Source organism: Magnolia sinica, chromosome 5 (genome assembly GCF_029962835.1).
Source record: "Magnolia sinica isolate HGM2019 chromosome 5, MsV1, whole genome shotgun sequence".
Lineage (NCBI taxonomy): Eukaryota > Viridiplantae > Streptophyta > Magnoliopsida > Magnoliales > Magnoliaceae > Magnolia > Magnolia sinica.
In genome coordinates this window covers 101296197-101314064 of record NC_080577.1, presented here as the reverse complement: position 1 = coordinate 101314064, position 17868 = coordinate 101296197, and the positions used below count along the sequence as shown (strand labels likewise).

The following is a 17868-nucleotide window of genomic DNA, read 5'->3' as shown; positions in this document are numbered from 1 at the left end:
GAAATAAATGAACATCGGTCCATGCTCAACATACTCGTTTGATCTATTTGATGAGTGGAAAAACATGATTTTTAGTGTATTTCGTGTTCTCAATGCACCCTATCTAAATGAATGGCTTGGATATGCTCACGTGTGAGATGTTGGTACCCGTTCATGTCACGCGCTAAAGCACGATTGTATCCGTCGGAATTGTACTATTGTTCAAAAGTGTTAGTTCACCACCATTCTTTAGATTGTGTGACTCTCCCACGGTATACTTGGGACACATGTAGATCAATCAAGATCGTTAAAATGGTGGACCCTTTGTAGGAGGATCATTTAAAGACAATGGCACTGATCTGATTTCCTATCCATCAAAGATTGGCCATCATAAGACAATATGGAAGAAAAATCAACAATAGAAATTTATCGATCGGAATCAGATGATTAAGGTCACGCGATTAGTGTGATGTCCGGTTTGGATTGACGTACATGTGCCTCAGTGCTGGGTGGATGAATCACCACCATTTTGGAAGTGCGGACTCATCTATCCAAGTCAATACTGTTGGTGAGGCCGCTTGCACCCTCAAAGAGACTTGCCAGTTAGAATACACTTGGGACCATGATCGTTGGATCCGGGGTCATTTTAGGCGATCCAAACCGTTGATCTGATGAAGTGCACAGCTGATGGTGTCTACGTCAAAATATTCAAGATTTAGAGATCATAAACGCTAGATCAATGCCTCGTGAAACATCGGTTAAGTAGGGGAGACGGTGCATACTTACGTGTTAAAAGGTTAGAATATTCCGATTTGAGAGGTTTTTTTTTTTTTTTTCCTTCTTGGGTATCCCCATCGACGTGAGTTTGATCATATAAACGGTTTGGATCATTGCCAAATGACCTCGTCCAATAGATGTATACGGTTTTTTCAAAAAATAAATGGTTAACGGTCTACATTGAGCTAGGGAGAGTAGATGATAGTGATGGGTAGGATCGCCACCGTGACGTGATTTTTAAACTGGGTGTCATACATGACAGCGAATCCTTGGATGAAAATTACCATCCCTCTCTTTTCTGAAACCTGCAAAGGGGAGCGGATTAGGTCAGAACCCAGATCCGCCGAGGTGGGTAGGACCCTGACTGTAGGGCTCACGGTGATGTATGTGCCTTAAATCTACACCGTCCAACCATTTTCAAAGCTCATTTTAAGGCATGATCCCAAAAATGAAGCATACCCAAATCTTAGGTGGACCACACCACAGTAAACAGTCGGGATTGAAGCCCCATCATTAAAACCTCCATGGAGTCTACAGGAATATGCATTCGCCATCTAACCTGTTGATAAGGTCACAAAAGAACAGTACGAAGAGACCACACAAATATCATCTTCAACCAAAGCTTTTATGACCTATAAAAAGTTTTTAATTGTCAATTACTACCTGTTGATAATGGCCCAAAATCATTTGAGCGGATGTATATCTCAGCCAAATCATATAATTAATAATTGAAGCCCTTCACTTGAAATGATAAACTGAAGATTATTCGAGAACAGATGTTGTTGAGACATGGGACGGATGATGTTATAATGTTGCTCTCTTTGAGATGGTTTTCTTCCACGTGCACAGCTGCAAGAGGACCCAACGCCATATTCACTGAACTAATTCTCCTTTGACTGCCCAAAACATGAAATAAAAAAAAAAAAAAAAATTTTAATGAATTATAAAGGAGATGAAGGAATTTTGATTTTTCTGATTAACCTAACAAGAGAGCCTACGTCGAATTCATCCAACTTTACTCCCGCGGGTATAGAGAACTCGAGGAAATTTCTCAACAAAATCCATCATAATTATATCCATTCCATGTATACATAATTAATGGGTAATAAACAATGCGTTAATGAAAGAGATATACAATTGATTGGTTTAAAAGAGCATACATTTAAATATTTACAGGGTGGATTTGGCAAGTTCTCAATAATAATAATAAAATGGACAAGGGAGATTTGAAATCCATGGATTTTACGAATCCTTTCCCCAGAGCCCCCACCCCAAATAGCCTTATATTATCATTTATTCATGTTAGCCAATTAGATTAGCAGTCAAGATCATTGATGTGTGAAGCCTACTTAGCCAAACTTGATGCCCACTTAATACTCATATACAACATAATTATCCTTCTATTGGTGAGAAATATATAATTCATTGGATCCACAGGGGTGGTCATCAAGTAGTCCAATCAACATGCTAGTTGTTTATGAATCACTACCATTAGAGAGGGTAGGCCTACCATAAATATCATCCTTCATGGAAATTAGACTGATCTGCTCACTGTGTGGGTGAAGCCTTTATGTTGAGTCAACTAATTGGTTGCCGGTTGATTCCTACAATTTCGACCACTTGATGATCGGTGTTGACCCTCGGTTTGTTTTTCTATCACGTGTGGTATGTGTGTGCGTGACAAAATTGATTGTATGGCTGATTCAAAATGAATAACTTGACCCTAAATATTAAGATAGGCAGATACATTTAAAAAAAAAAAAAAAAAAAAAAACACAAAGATAGGCAGATACATCAAATGCGTTCGTATATAATCAACATCTATGAATATCAGTCGCCTATTTAACCACTCACAAAATAATTGTTAGATGATCAAGCAATTGTCGAAGGTGAAATTCTTCTTCTAAATACGAGTTGCACCTTGCCTTTTTGTACGAAATGACTTTTATAAGTAGAAGTAATCAAACAAAAAAGAAATACTTGCGGTCGATCACAGGAAGCAATTATAAGATGCATTTTTGAAAGATGGAGTGATTATATTGATATTAATAATAGTCTAGCGCAAAAGCATATACTTGAATTACGGTTAAAGATTATAGTTACTACGCTATTTATAATTCTCTATTACGCTTTTCTTTAGGCGTTTCTTCTTTTATTTGACGGTTATGCCAGCTGAATCATTGTTATGCCGGTCTTTCAGATTCTTACTTATTTTCTTGACATGTGTCCCTCCAATCGTTTCTTCCACTCAACCACTTTCCGCTTCTTGGACTTATCGATCATGCCCCATTATCAGTGTATCATCTAGAAAGTTTTAATGGTGGGCATTCAATGACCATTGTTTATTGTGTGGTGATTCACCTTTGATTTTATCTACTTCATTTTGGGACCATGCCTAAAATAAGCTAGAAAACGGATGGACGGCACAAATATACAATGCATACATCAAGGTGGGCCCATGGTCAAGGTCCCACTCACATTGCTGATTTATAGGTCACAACTAAGTTGTGTCCCCTTGCCTGTTGGTGATCAACTCTCTGAGGTTTGTTAAGCCTAGATGCTCGTGGAATCGCATCCATCCACATGAAAATACATGTGTAATCTAACATGTACATACGCAATATTTGAAGCATGCTTGGATGTATGAATTAATTGAAAAAAGAAGTGGGATTCTCCATGCAAGATAATCGAGGTTATTCAATAGATGTAAAATCATGAATTCCTTTAAATAATCAATACATTTATCACCCTAGCGGTTTTCAAGCACAAAATCTGAGTTCATAATTGTTGTCTATTAAAATTGAAAATTTCACGTGCCACTACATAAGACCCCAATTTAGAAATCCTATTTATGCCATAAAGTAAATATCATATAAAAATAATCATCAATCATTGCATGATCACTACAATTTATATATCTAAACATCACATTTCTTTTATCCAAATTTGCATTTAAATTATCGAGTTATCAATGTGTAAAACTAATGAACTAATAAAACAAATTTCTAACTGCCCTTTTGTTGGTCAACAGATCCACCTAATTAAAATTGCCTAGTTTTTGGGCCACCATGTAATTCAACTCTTTTTAGCTCAACGCTAACTTATCAATCCCTCATCCTTCACCCCTTATGGACACATACCATTATGCTAAAAAAAGTTCAGATCAATTAGCTTAGAGTAATTTAGTTCCCGCCTATCTCACAAATAAAAAAGAATCCATTTGAAGGATTAATTCTCTATTTATCTAGGTTTATTTTTAAAGATTTATTCCTAATCTAACTATTTTGGTGCCTGGAGTACATGGCGTTTACTTGGATATGACTGGATTTCAGCTACGGGACTCCGATACGCTTGAACAAAATCGGACCATTTGGGTGTCCGAACTGAATAGTAACATATTGGATTGGATTTTATTTCTGGGAAAACATGTAAAAGGCCATGACTAGCCTGATGGACGGATTAGATCTCTCATTCTACGTGCCATGCTTGTATATATGTGGTGAAATTCCACTAGCGTGAGTAGACTCTCAGAAGTGGGTCCTTGCTCTTGCTCGGGTGGTAGACTCTCAGGAGTTTAAACTTTCAGTCAAGTGTTCGAGTACCCATAGGTCGTGAAATTCCACTAGCGTGAGTGTGTGGGAGGTGTATATATATATATATAAAATAATAGTAATAATAATAATAATGCTGGTACATATGTGACGTGTACACGAGCTTTTTTTTGAAGCTTTATATAATTCCCTGGTCTTATCTGGGGTTTCTAGTACCTTAGGGTTTACGAAGAGTCCGCATTCTTCCCTACGATGGCCACGGCCCAATTCGCAATGGTACGCACTTACTCCCTATCTCTATGCAAATACTCATCCATGCGTTTGGATGCACCAACGAATTGGATTGTAATCCTCATAAAGTGGGGAATTGGCAAGCTGAGCTTTCTTATTTTATCATTCATGCTGAGGGTATGAGCTCCAAATTGCAATTATGTTACTTTGGATTTGGAGTTGAACGGAACCAAACTGTAATTTGATGGCTACTCTCTCTTTGAACTAATATTGACAATTCAATTCTCGTGCATCCAAACGCAACGTAAGGGGCTGTTTGATAACAGTTATTTTCAGCACTTATCACTGAAATTTGATATTTTCACTGTTTCTGATGGTTTGGCAAATCCAAATTGTTATGTGCTTCAATTAATTTTCACTGAAAATATCGATCTTCTTTTCAGCTCCCCTCCTTTAACTTAATGCTGAAGGCTGAATGCTGAAAGTGGTGGTGCATTAAAATTTCTTTTCATTTTTGACTAAAATATCCCTAAAATTATTTCAAAATTACAATTCAACACTTAAAATTAATTTTCAGTTTATCAAATGGTACGTAAGTCTTAAATTTGTTTAGAAATCAAATCGATTGGAATACTTGAATTGTCGAGATAATCGAAAAGTATGTGTGTAAACTATCTCGTGAGAAATTCCCAAAAAATATTGACATGTTTAGGTTGCATTATATCATGATATTTTCTGATGTTTGGCACCAAATTAGACTGATTAATCATGAAATTTCATTGTTCTGTGGTGTTACATTGCTTACCTTGCTCCCTAAAGTTTTCAGGTGTGCGTGCTTCACTTGTAGATTAGAGTCAGGCCGTGGTAAGTGGGATCCTTGACAGTAAAATGTATGTTTCTTGGGTATTCCAATACCCCGGGGTGTTATATTCCCAACCTTCGGAGACACTCTATTTGTGCAGATGTTACCTTCTTTGAATCAATTTCATTCTTTTTTGGATAATGTTAAGTCTCCCATGTTGGAAACTTCACAGTCTTCTTCTTCTTTCCCAGTACCTATACCAATGGTGGTTGATACTATATAGTCCATTCCTTGACCCAGTCGGCCTACTTCTACTAGCGAGTTTTCACTCAAAGTCTACTCATGACGAAAGTAGAGAGATTTCTTCTATTGAGCTTGTTGATCCACTTCCTTCTTGTGCACCTCCCAATTCTTCTAAATGTTCCTATTGCTTTCTGGAATGGTAAACGTTCGTGTACCGTACATTCCATTTCAAATTATGTTTTTTTTTTTTCATTGGCTATCTCTAGTATTTCGTAGATTTGCCCCATCTCCTGCTTCTCATCCTGTTCCTAACTCCTATCAAAAAGCGTTGTCTAATAAAAGGTGGAAGCAAGCCATGGAGGAAGAGATGACTTCTCTTCACCATAATGACACTTGGGAGCTAGTGGATGCCCACCATTAAATTTTAGCTTGATTGCACTACAAAGAGGTTGAAAGCTTGGTTGGTTGCTTAAGTGTATACTCATACTTTAGGCTTGGACCACGTGGTATACAAAGACTTTCTCCGTAGCTGCCAACTCAACTCCATCTGTGTTACCACGTCTATTGCCGTTGATCATAGCGAGCCCTTGTTCCAACTTGATATTAAAATGCTTTCCTACATGGGACCTCACCAAAGAGGTGTATATGGAGTAACCATATGAGTTTGTTACTCTAGGTTTGGGAGGTTCATAATTCAGAATGTTTCTTGATAATGATCATTCTATATGTTATTACGGAAGCCATTGCTGACGGCAGGATTGAAGTATGCTCATTTATATTGGTACTATGGGCCTCTCTTAAGGTGATGGCTTTTATGTGATTGGTGGGAAGGTAAATGATTTTTACTATAAATAATCTTCAAAAGAGATCTATGATCATTCCCAACATGTGTGCTATGTGCGAGAGTAATTAGAGCTGTACATGAGTCGAACTGAGTCGAGCTTGGCATAGCTCGGCTCGACTCGGCCAGGAACTAACCCCAGCTCAAACTCAGCTCAGCTCGGTCCTCGAGCCTGACTGGCCAGCTCAGCTCAGTTCGGTTAGCAACTCGGGCGAGTTCGAGCTGAGTTTGAGCCTATGCGACATTTTATCAAACACATAGAGCGCACCTTCAATTTTTCACAAAATGTAAAACAATAACAGCAATATACATGTGTTTCATCAAACACTGGGTGGGCAATATCAAAATCATGATTTGATGGCAGTTTTATAATGTGAAGTTTTGTTTTTTAGTCATTTGTTTTGTATCCATTCCTTCCTCGCCACTAGCCGATCCTGCCGAGAATGCATGCTCTCGAATTCATTTCATCAAACACTTGGCGAGCAACATGAATATCAAAATAACTGAGTCATTGAGCCGATTCGATCCGAGTCGATTTGAGTTGAGGTTCAATTCGAGTCGAGTTGAGCTCGGGCAAGCTCGAACTCGACTCGAAATTTAGCTAAAAAATCAGCTCGACTCGGCTCGAACTTAGTTTTGAACTGAGTCGAATCGAGCTTTTACGAGTCGAGTCGAGCGAGTTAACCGAGCTAACTCGGTTCGTGTACAACTCTAAGAGTAATGCTGAGATGATAGACCATCTTTTCATTCATTGCACGCTTGTGGGAAGGTGTGAAATAAGTTCTTAGCTATTCTCAATAGTACATTGGGTGATGTTGGAATCAGTGTTTGAACTTTTGTGGACCTGGCATGGGAGGGTTTCTGGTAAGGAAGGGAAAGCAATGTGGCGTCTTCTTTTGATGATAGTGTTTTGGAATATTTGGGGGGAGCGGAATAAAAGCTGTTTCCAAGATAGGAAAGGTTCAATGGAGGAAATTGTTCGGAAAGTAAAGAAGAAGGAATTGGTGGAATGGGCGTCAAGCTTGCAAGCAGTTGATGTTTGCAGGCCTGAGTCCATGCTATTGATGTAATATTAGTGGTGTATTTTTATGCCTTGGCTATTGTCTCGGTTTTTTTTAACTAATAAAGAAACAATTCTCTCTCTCTCTCTCTCTCTCTCTCTCTCTCTCTCTCAAAAAAAAAAAAAAAAAAAAAAAAAAAGAAAAGAAAAGAAAAGAAAAAAGAAAAGAAAGAAGGTAAGGTACGTAGGTTGAGGAAGGGTATTTATGAGTGGAAGCAATCTCTGCTTGCGTGGTTTGATAAGTTGAGCAAAGTTGTGTTGGCAGATGGATTATAATGGGTCAAGTTGATCATTCAGTTTTCATAAGCAAAGGTGCATTTGGTCAATGCCTTAATTTTATGTGTAGACAATGTTGTGGTCATTGGCAACAATAGCGGTGGATTGAGAATCTTAAGCAATATCTTCATCGTCGCTTTTAATGAAAGATTTAGGTAATCTTCGGTGTTTCCTTAGGATAGAGGTCGCTATATCAAAGGGAGTATATAATGGGATTTCTTGAAGAAACATGTCTTCCTGATGCCAAACTAGTTGATTCACCAATGTATCCAAACCATAGGCTAGTTTGCGAACAAGGTCATATGTTTGAAGACGTAAGAAGGTTTAGAAGACTAATTGGGAAACTCATCTACTTGACTATCGTTGAGCCACACATATCATATGTTGTGATTGTGGTTAGTTAGTTCATGAGTTTCTCGAGGATCTTGCATATGGATGAGTGAGGAATGCTAATTATACTCAGTGGTATAGAATAAGCTACTAGTCGTCTCCTCTGCTTGACATTTTCATGATGGGGTTGAAGTTAAAGTTTGAATATGTTGACTTGGCACGTATAGGAGAGATACATGGTGGGTCCCACAACCATCTATTGCATGATGAGATGTGCGGAGAAGATGGGTTGTGACTGGTGTGTATGGAGAAGAAGGTCGGGTGGGAGAGTGAGAGTGCGAGGAAAGAGGAGAGAGGAGAGAAGAAGACAATAGGAGGAAAGAGATCCAAAGGTGCATTTGATAATTCCCCCCCCTCCCCCCCCCCCCCCCACCAATACAACGCTACTTGCTGAGCTGGTACACTTGAGCCACCATCTACATGAAGCCACACACGCGAGATCCAATCCTTCCATCAAATGGGCCACACTGGTTGGAGCTTTTGGCCAAAAGATTGGGCTCCTTCACTCCTCGGGTGGGCCATCAACCTACTACGTGCACATGGAGACCTGCCTACCTGCACACTGTTTCACATGCCAGTATGGTAAGTGCATGCAAGATCTAAGCATTCCGTCGGGGTATCACACTATTAAGATATTCTGGCCACTAGATCAGGCTGTTCCAATCTTCACGTGTGACCACACACATGTGCTTGATCTAAGCTTTCCATTAGGGTGATGTCGCTGTTGAGATCCTTTGTCTGGAAAATCGGGCCATTTCACTCATCAGGTGTGCACTGTAAGAAACAAATGAATGCTTAGGATTTTAGCTGTGTGCTTAGTTGCAGCATCATGACCCACTGGTCAAGTGAAATGCCTGAATTTTAGCCTAGAAGATCTAGAAAGTATGGCGCACCGAAGGGAAATCTTCGATCACACCAGTTAACTCCCAATCTTTGGCCTTTTTCTGGACCAGTGTTGACACAATATGGGAGATTTTTTAGCAGTCCCCATCCATGACAAGCAAAATCAGATTAATGGTCTAGATCTTCAAACCACGGGCTCCATTAACAAAGAATATTGTGCTTTGTCAGTGTGGGTGAGACCTGAGACATGGTTTTTATGATCCAGGCTGTTGATCTCATCAATTATTTGACAATTCGGGCAGTTGATCTCTCAATGGTTATCTGGCCATAGCCAGGATTGACCTCTGCTTTGATTCATGTACACTTGTTCACTGAATTAGGACTGTTGGCTATCTTGCCTTTCAACAGTCCAACAAGAGTATGAATTGGATAGTTAGGTAACTAAATCTTTTGTAATTTTTGGTTTATGATCCACCCACGTTTCACCTCGTAATTTGGATGGTCCAGTTTATTTATGCAATTTCTAGTGCAAGCATATCAAACATCTACATCTCAAAGTTCTCTCTTCAAAGGTCACTACTCACTAGTTAAAAGTTTGGAAGATTGTCCTGGCATCCCATTCAGTGGGGCTGATAACATCGTCCTAGATCACCTAACCAAGAGCTCAGTTGGAGCTAATATGCACATGGTGACCCCATAATTCCTAATTGAAACATTGTTTTGACAGTCATTTCTAATGTGAAGAATCTGATACTTAATCAAATTTTCATGGATGATGATCATGCAGTTCAATGTGGAGAGAAAGAAAACAGACACATCGTTGGCAAATGATTCTGCAGTTTGTGGTGGAGCCAAGGAAAACAGACATGGATGGATATTTGGCAAAGACAGGGTTGCTCCTGTGGCTATGCAGCTATTCTTTTGACCATTGAATAGTTTGTTAGAGGCAAACAATCCAATTCGAGGATCCTTTTTAAAAATTAAACAAGCACCACCTGTGGGCTGTAACTGCTAGTCAGTGGTCTTCAGGGGCATCCAAACACACCAAAAATTAGTAGGGATGCCATCAAGGACATCCGAAAATGTAAATGTGGGTGTTGTACAAGTAAAAAGTTGGAAGAGAAAGCAACAATCATTCAATTGAAGAATCACAGGAGTCTACACTGGAAAGAAGAATTAAAACCATTTTTACAATTATTTCACTAGGAAGATTAGATCGACGATGAGAATCCCAGCTTTCGTCCATTCTTCCTTGCGATGCAATTCAATCCTTGCTGTTGTTTCTCAATCGCGCCATTTTGATTCATGGAACTCTGCAATTTACCTGCAGAATCACAGTAAGGATTCTATGTGGTGGGATAGATGGATGGTCCAAACTGTCTATGTGGTGCCACTACTGTGGTTGGAGGACACTCCAAACATCACCACTAGACATCCAATATTTGGCCTTTATCACCATTTATTATGAAGTGTTGCTGTACATCTCCTTGACCATCTATTTGAATTTGACCATTGACGTAAGGCTTAGATTCATATTGCCTAGAAGATTTATGGACATGGTCCATTCACAAGTGGCTCACCAGATCAAAGTTTTGATCAACAAAGAATGGGCCACACAGGTAATTTGCAGGGACTGACGATCATATAATTCGTTTGCAATGCATATCTCGTTACAATTTTGTTACTGAACATAAACTAGAAGAGTATGATTTAACAACAAATACCCATTGATCCGAGGTTCGGATGGCTTAATTCATACTAGTTTGTGGACCATCTAAATGGGGCCCCATGATTCCTATGGTTTGACCTGAGGTACAGGTATGCCACTTGTATGCTTAAGAAAAGTATTATCAAGTTTTAAAATCCAAACTCCTATTAGTGCTCACAGCTTTGGAGCGGGCGAAACAGCTTAACAGTTTAATCAAAAGATGATTAAAATGATGGATTGCTGCATCACAGCTGCTCTTTTACTTTCGATATCCACATCCAGCCTCTAATCAAACTGGAAAGAAGAACCAAACCATTTCTACAATCATTTCACTAGAAAGATTAGATTAACAATGAGAATACCAGCTTTTGTTTATTCTTCCTTGCTGTTGCTTCTCAATTACGCCATTTTGATTCATGGAACTCAGCAATTTACCTGAGAACGTATGGAGAAAATGTGTTGCTTGTATTGATGCACAAGAAAGAAGAATGAAGGATTGTGATTAAATGGTGTTTAATAAGAGATATTGCAGATCCTTGTTGCCCATACAGTATGCTTCTGTTTTCGATTTTTACAAGTGTTGCCCAATGCACCTGATTCATGCCATTAATGAGGTCAATGGCAGGGATCTCCAAGCCATGGCTCACCGCACAAGCAAGGTGCATCAAGGCACTATTATGTACTAATATGCCATGATTTACAGAGCCAGGCTATTAATCTCATTTTTCCCTATCATGGATGGGGAGACTTATCGCAAACCTTATAGGTTTTAAGGTTCATAACCCTCTATACAATGGTCTACGAATTGTGAATGCAAATAGATGGTTAAAAGGAAAATACAACATTTTTCGAGAGAAAAAAAAAGCCAAAGATTGGGAGTTAAACCTGCGTAATTGGAGCTTTCTATCAGGTGGGCCACACTTTCTAAATCTTCTGGCCCAAATTCAGGCTGTTATATTCATTCTTCGATGTATCCCTGATATTATTGAAATATTCTTGATATTATTTGTATCTCTAGCTCGACTATACCGATAACACTTGTAGTATAAAAAATTCCAAGTATCGGTGATGTATTGCCAAGTATCGCCAATGTATCGCGAATATTTTCAACTGTGTAAATTCCAAGTGTCGCTTGTATTGCCAATGTATTGGTATCACCAATATTTTTGACCGTGTAAATTCCAGGTGTCGTTTATATCACCAATGTATAGACGATATTTCGATAATATCACCAATGTATCAAGATATCACAAAAAAATCTATTTATTAAAAGAATTTTCATTTCAAATTTTTATGGGTGCATGGTTGTATGCAGTGTTCAATTTGTCGATGATAATATCGTTATCGCAACATGGGCGATATTGAGACTACAATCTTTCGGTTCATTTCCAGTTGTCAATGATTTGTTAGCAAAATATTGTGTTGTCGGTATTCTGAAATATCGATGGATGTTTGGATGAAAGATTAGATGGTTGGACGGATAAATGAGATGGATGGGATGGTTGGATTGATTTTTTACGACAACACATGCTTTTAGGCCCCCATTAAATGGAAACTTATTATGTATGCATTCTTTTTGCAAATTTTATTCCTAAATATGCTAATATGTGTTTAGCATCTCCTAAAGTTTCACTGAAAAATTCCACCTTTTCCCCCATGTTTCCCCACATTTCTGGTTATCGGTGATATTATCAAGGATATCGATATCGTTTCCATGTCCTTGACGAAAGTAACTTGTAGTGATACCAGTACTTTGAACACTAGTTATACTCAATTAGTGGGCAATGATTCTGCAAATAAAAGGATGGCTAAGATCCTGACCGTCCATGCATTCCGTACAGTGTGACCCACCTAACAAGTGAAACAGCTGGATCTGGCCAGAAGGCAGTATCTACCACGTGTGTCCCACCTGAAAGGTTTGACATGCGTGTGGCACACCATATCGAAAGCTCAATCTTGCACACACATGCCACACTTGCACGTGTGGCTGCATGTAGGCGGAATGCGTGAAGCTGAAGAAGGAGATCTAAAGATTCTAAACAGTTTGCAGCAGGTTGATGGTCCACCTGAGGAGTGAATCAGACTCATCTTTAGTATGGCCCACCTGATGGAAGGATTGGATCTCACATGGGTGTGCCATAGTACCGCATGTGGCTTCGTATAGATGGGGCTGAAGCTCATAGGCTTATCAGCATGGGAGGAAATTAAAAAAAAAAAAACCTGTAGATCTCCCTTCTTATGCCATTGGCGTCGCCTTCTCCTCTCCTCTCCCTGCACTTTCCACCTCTCTCCTCTCTCATTTGTCTTCCATTCTCTGTACATACCAGCCACATCCCATCTTCTCTACACACCTTGTCATGTAGCAGGCGGTCGTGGGACCCACCATGTATGTCTCCTATACACGCCTAGTCAATGTATTCAAACCTTTTGTGGGACCCACCGTGACAAATTTCAAGCAAAGCCTAGTAGCAACTTTAGTCTACATCACCTAGTATAATTGGCATTCCTCTGGAAGCAATTGTTCAAATTCTACAATATCTCAAAGGGCACGAGGCCAAGGAATCTTTCATAAACAACGTAATCATCTCCAAGTTATATTTTGATGCTAGGCAGGTTCTCCTACTGATAAGTGATCTACAACCAAACACTATACATTTGTGGGAGATAATTTGGTTTCATGGAAGAGTAAGAATAACGTGTCATTGCTTGATTTGGCGTTGAAGTTCAGTATTAAGCCATGGTTCACACCACGTTTGAGCTAGTATGGTTAATGCTTTTATAGGTAATGGGCTTTATCATGAACCAACTATGCAATTGTTTTCAGATAATTGGGCAGCTTCACATATCATGAATAATTCAAATCTTTCATGAAAGAATGAAGCACATTGAGGTTGGTTCTTAGTCGCAGAGTCTGCTCACATCTATTCCAAGTTGATATATATGCTCCAACTTGAGGGGGATTGCCAATGTTGATGAATGTGATGTGCTCCAACTTGGAGGGAATATGATGTGCTCCAACTTGGAAGGGGATTGTCAATGTTGATGAATATGATGCGCTCCAACTTGGGAGGGGAATTGTCAATGTTGATGAATATGATGCCGTGCAATTGTATAGTCCACCTAGATGGACATACAGTCATGCGGTTCACTTTGGCTTTATCTGTTGTTCATTGTATTCTTAGTCATGTATAATGCACTTAGTGTTTACTTATCCTATCGTAACAAGTCAAGGGCACCTTTTTTTTTTTTCAAATTTTTATCACTTAAAGGTTAAAAGCAATTGGGGGCAGGAATGTCCAATGCTAGTCTCCTTTCTCTCCCATTCTTCTTTCTTCTTTTATCCCTTTTTTTTAAATCTTTTTTCTTTCATTCTCTACAACACTCTACACTATATGCTAGCTTGTACTAAGACGCTATTTAAAGTGAATAGTGGTAAAGAGTATGGAGGTAGAGGTGTACACGAGTTGAACTGAGTCAAGCTTCGCACAACTCGACTTGGCTCGGCCACTTGCTGACCCCAGCTCGAACTCGGCTCGGCTCGGTCCTCGAGCCTGATTGGCCAGTTCAGCTCGGTTTGGTCAACAGCTCGGGCCAGTTCGAGCTGAGTTCGAGCCAAGATCGAGCCAAGTTCGCTTGTGCGGCATTTTCACAAACTCATGGTCTGCACCTTCAAAATCTCATTGTATATAAAACAACAATAATGGTTTTACAGGTATTTTATCAAACACCTTGTAAGCAAATAAAAATCAAGAAAAAAAGGGTATTTGTTTCATATACGTACCTTCCTTGCCACCAGCCACACTTCATTGAGTCATTTCATCAAACACTTGGTGAGCAACAACAATATCAAAGTAACCGAGTCACCGAACTGAATCGATCCGAGTTCGATTCGAGTTGGGTTCGATCCGAGTCGAGTCGAGCTCGGGCAAGCTCGAACTCAGTTCGAATTTTTTTTTTTCAAGCTCAAAAAATCAGCTCGACTCGGCTCGAACTCAGTTTCGAACCGAGTCGAATCGAGCTTTTTCGAGTCAAGTCGAGCGAGCTACCGAGCTAACTCTGCTCGTGTACAGCCCTATATGGAGGTGTGAGACATGTCCCTACGAGTTCCATATTCTTCAACCGTGTAAGGTTGAGATTTTCTTGGAGTTGGAGTGGATCCAGTTGGGTGTCCCTCATGGCCTCACCTCATTACCGAATCTATATATGTATGATTCTATTAAGGGGTCTCGTGATTTAATGGATCTACATACCACTTATATAACAGAACTTGGTCTCATGGTACTGTAACCACACCAACAAAGGAAGTACTCATATAACAAAACTTGATGTCTAATAGATCAAAAAGGGTAGTTACCCCTGTTGAGCTCAAATATTCTCTACGTTATTAATGCATGTTTGGATATATTTTGAAATTCCTTGCCAAGTGACAGAAAGATTTGGATGTGAATTGCCTGCGACTGGGGTCAATGAAAAATGCCATGTGCGCCTTTCAGATATGAGTCCTAAAGTGAAAAAGGCAAAAGCATCATTTCACCTAGGAGAATCTTTGCTTTTCACTATACGGTGGGGCCACATTGGACAACGCACATGGCACTCTGTCATTTACATCAGAAAGATTTCTAAAGGATGAAAATAAATATCTTTGAATTACAACAGGAAAAACTAGTAAGTCAAAAGCTGATTCAATTTATTATTAAACTAACAAAATGTAAAGCATCTAATGCTATTGACGATGACAATGTTTCAGCAACTGCTTCACATTATCAATACGAATTTGAACAGGTGTTTCAAATAGCGCTCGTAGCGTACGCTACATAGCGTAGCGTGGCTGTAGCGCTACATAGCATCCTAAATAACGTAAATCACCTGTAGCGTACATAGCGTCCTAAATAACGTAAATCCCCTGTAGCGTACGCTACAGGGGTCGTAGCGTAAGCCACAGCTACGTAGCGCGTAGTGTAAGCTACAATGTATTTTTTTACTATTTTATTTTTTTATTACTTTTCTCATATTTTCTTTGTATCTAATATTGAGGAATGTGACACTTGTATTGTACTGATACTTTTAATCTATGTGATTTTTATTTCTTTTCTTAATTGTGACTTATGGTTTCAATTAGACATTATTAATTAAAGTGGTTTGCTTAGAAAATCGTTGATGTGATAATTATTTGATTTGGCTTATATATGTGGATTGGCTTTTGATAAATGATAACTAACAAATCATTTGAACATGCTTATAATTGATAACATGAATCATCTTTTAGGCATTTTTATATTTTTCTTTTCCTTTTTTCCATTATTTATTATATTTGTCCTATTTTTAAATTAAAAATAGAAGTATCGATGTAGCTTACGCTACACGCTACGTAATTACGCTACACGCTATAGAGGGCTGAGCGCTATGCATCATGCTACGGCTATTTAAAACATTGATTTGAACATTCTTATCAAATGCTTTTGGTTGCCTAAAAGTGTAGTCCAACATTAGAATGTTGCAATGTTTAGAATGGAAGCATCTACTTCCAATTATTGTGAGTATTGTTTTGCATGACCCATTCACAGTTCATTTTTTAAAACTTGTGGGCACATAATGTTTCTCAATGTTTAGCATGATCATGAACATTCTTTATTCTAGTAAAAGGGAAACACATGTTATAAACAAATTTTGGTGCCATATCTAGAATATATATATATATATATATATATATATATATATATATATATATATATATATATATATATATATATATATATATATAATTTCCTCCATTTTAGTTTATTTTCTTGTTAAGTTTCTACCGTGGATTGTTTCCTCCTGCTGCTTCTTCTTTTTCCAATCCTCGTTTCTTGCATATCATAATTTTAATATTATTCAGAATCTGCAGGTTGAGGAGTTGGCTTGGCTTATCAAGGACAATTTATCTTGCAAGCATGTTGTTCTCTCCATAGAAGAAACCTTGATTGATTTCCTTCAGAATGATACGAGGTACTCAGGCTTGAAAGGTATATTTTGCTAAGCATGGTATCCTATCTAACAAGAATATGTTGGACTACAGTCCAGATGGTGTCCTGGAACTAGAACCAATGAGTTCGTACCACCGCATGCTCTTGCATCGCCTTGCAGATATTTACGGGTATTCCTCTTTCTAATACTTGCATATTGACATTGAAAGTTTAGTCCTTTTTTCATGGAGGTGTTTTTCCCATATGGTCATTTCAGCTTAAGTCAGTTACCTATGCAAAAAGGACAACTTTTTAAGAATGTCATACTCAGTGTCACACACACCAGCATAGATTTTAAGGGAAACCCTTAATGTATCATTTCTTGGTTGTCCTTTATTATAATTCATATTACTAATTATATGGTGTTAGCATATTTTAAATATTTAGACTTGTTTTCCTATATTACATCCTTTCATTGAGTCATCATCTTCATCATCTAAGTCTTGTCCCAACTAACATGTTTCATTGACTAATGTTTTTATAATAATACCCTTTAGTGTGTCTTACAACATTTGTGGACAATACAAGGTGTATGTTTCATGCCTTGAAGCATGCAACATGTTCGAGGCATACACGGTTAGTTTTTTTATTGTCCGGAAAATGAAATGCAGTAGTCCCAAATGAAGGCCTCGATGGGGTATTTATAGGCAGAGATTGGGGTCCAAACAGACATGTGTCGCACTCCGATTGGTCGAACGGTTGTGAGGTGACCATGTCCTGTACTAACAGGAGAGAGGAACGTACCACAATTTGAATGGGCAACCTAGAAGCACACCCTGTGCCCCTCGTGCAGCAAGACCAACTCCCCAACTGGATCCAACACCCTTGGTGAAGTGGGGAGTGGCGTGCAGGCATGCAAAACTACACGATTTTACAAAAAACACTCATATCTTCCTTGTTACAAATTGGATTTAAGCAATCTTGGGTTTGGAAAGATAATTGGATGAGCTTTCTAATGAGATAGAAATCATCTCATTTAGATACCATTTGACCTATTAAAAGTGAAGCCAAAGTCCCTGGTCGCATGACCCACGTTGCCCGCACAATTAGCCACATGCTACTTCAGTAAATTAATTGGATCTCCCTTGTCACACCTTGAATCATAATAATCTTGGGCTCTTCAGATAGGTATTTTGTCAAGCTTTCCGGTGAGCTCTAGATC

General features: G+C 38.7%; 1 protein-coding gene across 9 annotated transcripts in view; it reads left to right on the top strand.

The window, feature by feature from the left end:
• The first annotated feature begins 4445 nt into the window (after positions 1 to 4445).
• The window catches only part of LOC131246448 (uncharacterized), a 34822-nt gene continuing 21399 nt past the window's right edge, over positions 4446 to 17868 (top strand). The window contains exons 1-4 of one of the 9 annotated variants that reach the window (XM_058246597.1): positions 4446 to 4583; positions 7281 to 7410; positions 16589 to 16689; positions 16760 to 16837. In XM_058246597.1, the coding sequence (XP_058102580.1) occupies positions 7306 to 7410; positions 16589 to 16689; positions 16760 to 16837 (284 nt within the window). In that variant the 5' untranslated portion in view covers positions 4446 to 4583; positions 7281 to 7305. Of the gene's footprint in view, positions 4584 to 6263; positions 6415 to 7280; positions 7411 to 10515; positions 10613 to 16177; positions 16235 to 16588; positions 16838 to 17868 lie in introns of those variants that run through there. The other 8 variants (XM_058246598.1, XM_058246601.1, XM_058246596.1 and 5 more) reach the window with 8 other exon arrangements.